The 6,955-nt window shown below is 30.4% G+C and overlaps 1 protein-coding gene across 1 annotated transcript; it reads left to right on the top strand.

Moving 5' to 3' along the window:
* The first annotated feature begins 506 nt into the window (after positions 1-506).
* Positions 507-6,433, top strand: LOC116417348. Its single transcript, XM_031930078.1, has 3 exons — positions 507-523; positions 1,072-5,553; positions 5,944-6,433. Exons 1-3 carry the CDS (start codon positions 507-509, stop codon positions 6,431-6,433), a joined length of 4,989 nt encoding a protein of 1,662 aa, XP_031785938.1.
* The last annotated feature ends 522 nt before the right edge of the window (positions 6,434-6,955 follow it).

The raw sequence follows: 6,955 nt of genomic DNA, 5'->3' as shown, positions 1-6,955 counted from the left end.
CAACTCCATATAAACGCGCACGATTACAATACAAAAAGCATTGATGATAATAACAAATCTGATTGTAATCCAAACTCTCAAAGTTACAATAAATCATGTAGTGAAAAGACAAACAATTATTTAGATTCTAATAGTAAGACAAGTTTAAAAATAAAAAATATTATGAATCGCACAAGAAAAAGATACTAAGTAAAAGAAAAATACATTATTCAAATAACAAAACTGACATTTTGAATAAGCGCAGGAACAAATACAAGGATAATCGTGAAAAACTAGTAGAAAGACAAAATAAATACTACGATAAAATTAAAAACAAATTGCAATGGCGAACAAAATTAAAAAGAAATACAATGTGATTAATGTTGTTAAGGATAGTACAATAAAATTAATAAAAAACAGTGAAAATTTTATTACCAATATTATGATTAAATTGGATTGTTCATTTTCTTCTTCACAACGCAGATTAGAGGCTGAAAATTTAGTATCTACTTCCATTTATCTTCGAGATGAATATATCAACAAAGTAAGAAAAGTGTTGAAAAATCTACAAAATAAAATTGAATTGTCATTGACTCGATTAGGTAATATATCTATTACGGATAATATAGACTGTGCATTAACTGCTTTATGCGGTATTCCTAAACATACTTCCTCCTCAGAACCATATTTTTCTGATGCAGCGTATGATTTTCGGCTTGGATTATTTAACGATTTTAATATTAATAATAAAGTTATTTTAAATGAAAAAGGACAAACCACCAATATTTTACCACTTATTATTGAAGAAAAAAATAAAAAAGGTAAAGTTTGGGAATGCAATGGTTACTGTAAAACTATCGATATTGATATATTAACAGAGCTACAAGCATTTTTTTTAGATATTCTTAAAGTGACTTTCAGAAATGCTTACAAGTTTTTTTTATCTATAGATATATGTTCAGCTCAATCACGCAATATTGATAAGCTTGGTCATCCAAACATTTGTTATAACCAACCCCTATTATGTACTTCAAAATTTTTAAAGTTGCAAGTTTTATCATCTCATTATCCTCATTTGCGAACGATTCAAAGATCTCTTTATGAATTGAAACATTTGTATACTTTTATTTTGGACATAGAAAATGCTTTAAATGATGCAGATGTAGTGTTATTAAGAGATATTATACAAAAATCCAAGAAACTTGGTGTACCTATGAAAAGCAATAAAAACCTGAATCAAGTAAATTTAAATGAATCAGAATTAAAAGAGCAGTTTTGTATTGGCATCAAGGAATATACAAAAATAGTAACGGATCCACCTACGATTCCTTGTATTTCATGCGAAAGACTATTTTGTGCTAGAGACATTCAACATTATGATCAGAATAATGCAACTAATGTTGCTTTTGAATTACTCGGCATAGAACGTGAAAATCTTTTTCAAAAACTTAAGAAATTGCATAACATTACCGATAATTCTATATGCAGACCTTGTTTAACAAATTTAAGAAAAAATATCATGCCATCCAACTGTATTTTAAATAACCTTTTTGTGGGAGAAGTTCCAGAAGAAATTAGAAGTCTCAATATGATAGAGAAAATTTTAATACAAAGGGCAAAAGCTTTTCAAACAATTACGAAACTAAATACCGTTATGAATAAAAATATTCCTCATTATGTAAAAATTGATAAAGTAATTGGTAGAACATTTCATTTACCTTTACCACTAGAAGAGACTTTAAAAAAGATATGTCCTGATACTGATCCCATTAATGCAGATCACGAATTATATATCTTGATTCGAACACACCCAACAAAAGCTAATAAAATTTGGGAAGATTACATTGATATAAACAAAGTATGGAAGGCGTTACAGTGGCTAAAGAAAAATAATTCTATTTATGAAAAAATTGAACTTCCATCTAATCCCCAAATGTTATTGGATACACTACACGAGCAATTAGAATATGAAGAAAATCATGAAAACGCAGAAGAAGAATGTACACCTAAAACAAATACAGTACCAAACGAACCCCCAGTACGTCCGTTATTAACCCAAAAATCTGAGACGGACCCTTTTTATGACCATTACACCATTTATCCTTTGCATGACAAAAAAAAGAATGAATCAGATACTGCACTTTACCAGATGTTGCAAGTTTCCGCTGCTGCTTTAGATAACAGAGGAAAAGATTTAGATCTCAAATGCTTTCCTGATTTATATCCTTACGGAAAATATGGGCAACATGCTGAAAGAAAGCCTAATTTAAGAGATTTCGATTATATTAAGAGTAGATTAGCATCGAAACATTCACAATTTAGATTGAATATTCAATATCTGTTTTTTTCACTTTACAATAATACACTGAGACAAATAAATGCTGGAATATTTCAAATGCTTAATATCATCAATCCAAGGTATAAGTACACGGTCAAAGAATTTCTGCAAATGTTAAATGAAAATAAACTAGATGGTAATTTAGATACCATTTTCTCTCGTTTGCCAGGTACTGAATCGTATTGGAAAAAAGTTCGTAATGAATTGAGGTGTATGGCACGCGAGTACGGACCTGCTACTTTCTTTATCACTTTCAGCCCAGGAGAGTGGATGTGGTCTGCACTAGCGGAATATATAAAACAAGTAAATGGGTGGAATGATAGTCGTTCTATTTCGCAATTAATAGCTGCAGACCCGGTATCAACTGCTAGATATTTCCAAAATAAATTCAAAGCTGTGTTAGCTTATATACTATCTAAGTCAAATCCGATTGGAAAAGTTACACATTATTACTGGGTCCGTGAATACCAAGGTAGAGGATTACCCCATTATCATTGTTTGTTTTGGATCCAGGATGCTCCGATTTATGGTACAAGTTCGAATGAAGAAGTGCAAGAGTTTATCTTACAACATATAACATGTCACATTCTAGATAAACAGATTTCGCCAGAACTTCATCGTCGCGTCTTAGCCTATCAACAGCACAAACACAACGATTATTGTATGCGCAAGAAACAGACAAAAACTGGATTTTCAACTGCTTGTCGTTTCGGATTTCCTCGCCCCGTAACTGATAGAATAATTTTAAGAGACGTATCTGTTGCTATTTCGAATCGAAATAAATTAAAAAATAAATCTCGATTTTATGATTTACCTAGAACAACAGATGAACAGAATATTAATGATTATATGCCTGCTCTATTGCTCATTTGGGAAGGAAATAACGATGCTCAATATATTGGAGAATCTTCTTATTTGTTGACCAAATACGTAAGCAAATATGGTACAAAAGGTGAAAAGAGCAATTTAGATTTCGCAGATATACAATCAAATAAACCGTTGTTTAACCGTCTTTGGGCTTTTGCTGTACGTGCCTTACAACATAGAGAATGTGGAGCGATTGAAGCCGCTGATGTTTTGTTAGGACATCCTTTGCATAGTACTGATCCCGAAACAATTGTTAAATGGTTGAATGTTAATATTATAAGGGGTAGAAAACTAAAGCCATTTAATGAAATCAAAAATCTTCCAGAAGATTCAACAGATTTATTTTATGATTCTTTCATAGATAATCATTATCCCAACAGACCAAAGGAATTAGATTCATTATGTTTGTATGATTTTGCTAAGTGGTTTGAGATTTCAAAGAAAAACCCAATTTACAAAGCTGAGTATTATGAAATGTCAAACGGCTTGTATTGTAAAAAACGCAAGAAACCTTATTTAATAAATCACTATCAGTTTAATCCAAATAATCAGTTAGAAGCTTACTACCATGCGTTGTTATTATTATTTAAACCTTGGAGGGATTTAGATGAATTAAAAGGTTCTGACGGAACATATTGTGAATCTTTTAAAAAACAACAGCATGAGCTAGCACAAGCGATGAAGTACCATGATAAATGTACAATTATACAAGAAGCTATGGATAATATGAATAAATTAATTCAGAATCAATTAGAACAAAGTGTAGCAGATACGCCCAAAAATTCAGCTCATATACCTGATGGCTGTGTACCGATTGAAGTAGAAAATGCTATGAATGATTTTCAAGCTGTTGTAGAAAAAGCTATTATTAGTAAACAAGACCTACAAAACTCGATTGCGAAATTTAATACAGACCAGCTAAGAGTTTTCAACAAAATAACTTCAGTTATACAATCAAATAGTAAAATACTAAGAATGTTTGTAAGCGGTCCTGGAGGAACGGGTAAAAGTTTTGTCATTGAAAATTTAGTTTCATGGAATAAAATACACCGTTGTAAAGATACAGCCGTCACAGCTCCTACTGGAATTGCTGCATATAATATCCAAGGACTTACAATTCACAGATTATTGCAACTTCCAGTAGAACACGGCGGCACAGCAGAGTATAAAGAATTATCTGGACCAGCTTTAAAACAAATAAGACAGACATTGCAGAATGTTGACTTGATTATTATAGATGAAATATCGATGGTATCGAATATTACTTTCATGTATATTCATTTGCGTTTAACTGAGATATTCGATACATCTGATACTGAGGATGGATGGTTTGGGAAAATTAACGTTCTTGTTTTTGGTGATTTGCTGCAACTTCCTCCAGTTCGCGAAGATTTTGTATTTGTTGGAATGAAAAAAAAACAAATTGATAAGTATATCAAATCGATGATTACTTTTAATTTGTGGGAGCTATTCGAATATGATGAATTAACAATCAACATGAGACAAAAAAATGATCAAGCATACTCAGAAATTCTTTCGCGTATTAGATTAGGTTTTATGACTCATTCTGATATAAATGTACTGAAAACAAGAAAAATTGATTTTACAAGTAATGATTACTCGAAGAATATTCAAGAATTATGTAATTATTTAAAAAAATTACCAGTAGATACAGTGTGCTTATTACCTACCAAAAAAATGTGCAATGCCATTAATGAAGCAATGATGCTTACCATTGATTCAGAAGAAATTAATCTTGTTGCCAAAGATTCATACAAATGTGAAAAAAATCTACAAAAAAAAGTCTTGAAATTATTGAACGACGATGAAGACAATTTTTGTGGTATTGATCGCGTAATTACAATTAAAATCGGTTCTAAAGTTATGTTAAGAAGGAATATTGATGTTTCTATTGGGTTAGTAAACGGAACAATCGGCACTGTAGTTTCTCTTTCTAAAGATAGATCTACGGAGATTACAAGTATACGCATTGTATTACAGTCCGGAAAAGAACATGAAATACCTCGATTGGAATATAAATTTATTATCATGGATAAAATATCTATCACTCGAGAACAATTTCCAATTTGTAATAGTTATGGAATAACAATTCATAAAAGTCAAGGGTTAAGCTTGACAAATGCTGTCGTTGAAGCAGGAAACAATGTATTTAGTAATGGTCAAACGTACGTTGCAGCTTCTAGAGTAACTACTTTAGAAGGTTTGCATCTTATTAACTTTGATCCTTCGTGTTGCACTGCAGACATGACAGCTATTCTTGAGTATAATAGATTACGAAAAGAATATCGACCAGATCTAAATAGCTTTGATATTCCACAAGATCGCAAACAAATTCAAAGTTTAAAAGTGTATGATACGCGATGGTGTATAAAAAAAAATGAATTATTGACAGACGCTGAAAGTAATTTAAATCATATTTCCGATAGTACTTCGGATATTTCTGGTTTACCTAACAATGATGGAGTTTCTTGCTATGCCAATGCCTGTGCACAAAGCTTATTTCATTCAACAACTATTAGAAGAATATTATTACAACATAGCCATACAGACACTGTCAAATTAGTATTTCAACAATATATTAATAAAACTAATGTCGATATTCAAAAATTAAGAGAGTTCGCTGGTGAAGAATTTCAAACCGATACGCAGCAAGATGTGGCAGAATTTTTATTAAGTCTATGCAATAAGTCACTTATATTACAAAATATTCTGAATAACCAACTAATTGAAACAATCAGATGTCCTGGATGCGATGAAAGACAACATAGTAATACATCTAATAATTATATCGTTAATCTTTTCTTACCAGATTTTCGAGTTTGTACATTACAACAAATCATAGATTATAATATTGGCAATTGGCAAGATATTGAAAATTATTGTGATAACGGTTGTCAGTTAAAAAAGATTAAAAAAGCTGATTACGTAATCAGTAATACATTGGTGATTTTACAATTGATGTTATTTGATCGTACTGATGATAACGATATTGTAAAAATAACGAATTTAAAAATAAATGGAATACCATTAGCTAAGGTTGACATCAATGGTAAAAAGTATAGGGTTGCAAGTGGGATATTTCACCATGGTAATATTTCTCAGGGTCATTATACTAATATGTTACGACAACATAATCAGTGGTTTAACATCAGCGATAATGATGTTACTAAAAAACAATGGCCAAGAGGTGCTAAAAATGTTTACATTTTATTTTTAGAACAAATTTAATGTGTTTTAATACCTTTGTTCTAAAAGACATGAAATCTCAAAAAAAAAACTTTTGACCAAAGTACAAAAGTTAGGCGAGTTTGATGCATTGCGTATTATTATGGTTTTCATTTTTATAACAAACTTGAGATACTTTAATAAGGTCGCTTAAAAAGATATGAAATCTCTAAAAAAAAACTTTTAAGCAAAGTAAAAAGGTTAGGCGAGTTTGATATATTGCACATTATCATGCATGTTAATAAAATAACTTAACAAAATAAAATAATTTTGTATACTACTAAATTAGAGATCAAAAACCAACTGAGATCAATTAAAGAAGGCAATTTTTTTGTTTACAATAAAATGACATTTCCAAAAACAACTGAGATCAATAAAAAAAAGTCAAGTTTGTATTAATTATTTTATTTTATTCACAATACAACAAACAAAAAATCTTTGTGTTTTATTGAAGGCTAAGACAAATGATTGCTGATTTTAACTTAAGTAATATATTGATCAATTACAAACAACTCAAGATACTAC

Source organism: Nasonia vitripennis (genome assembly GCF_009193385.2).
Source record: "Nasonia vitripennis strain AsymCx chromosome 4 unlocalized genomic scaffold, Nvit_psr_1.1 chr4_random0008, whole genome shotgun sequence".
In the NCBI taxonomy this organism is placed as follows: Eukaryota; Metazoa; Arthropoda; class Insecta; order Hymenoptera; family Pteromalidae; genus Nasonia; species Nasonia vitripennis.
Note: the sequence above shows the minus strand (reverse complement) of the source record. Positions and strands in the feature narration are given on the sequence as shown.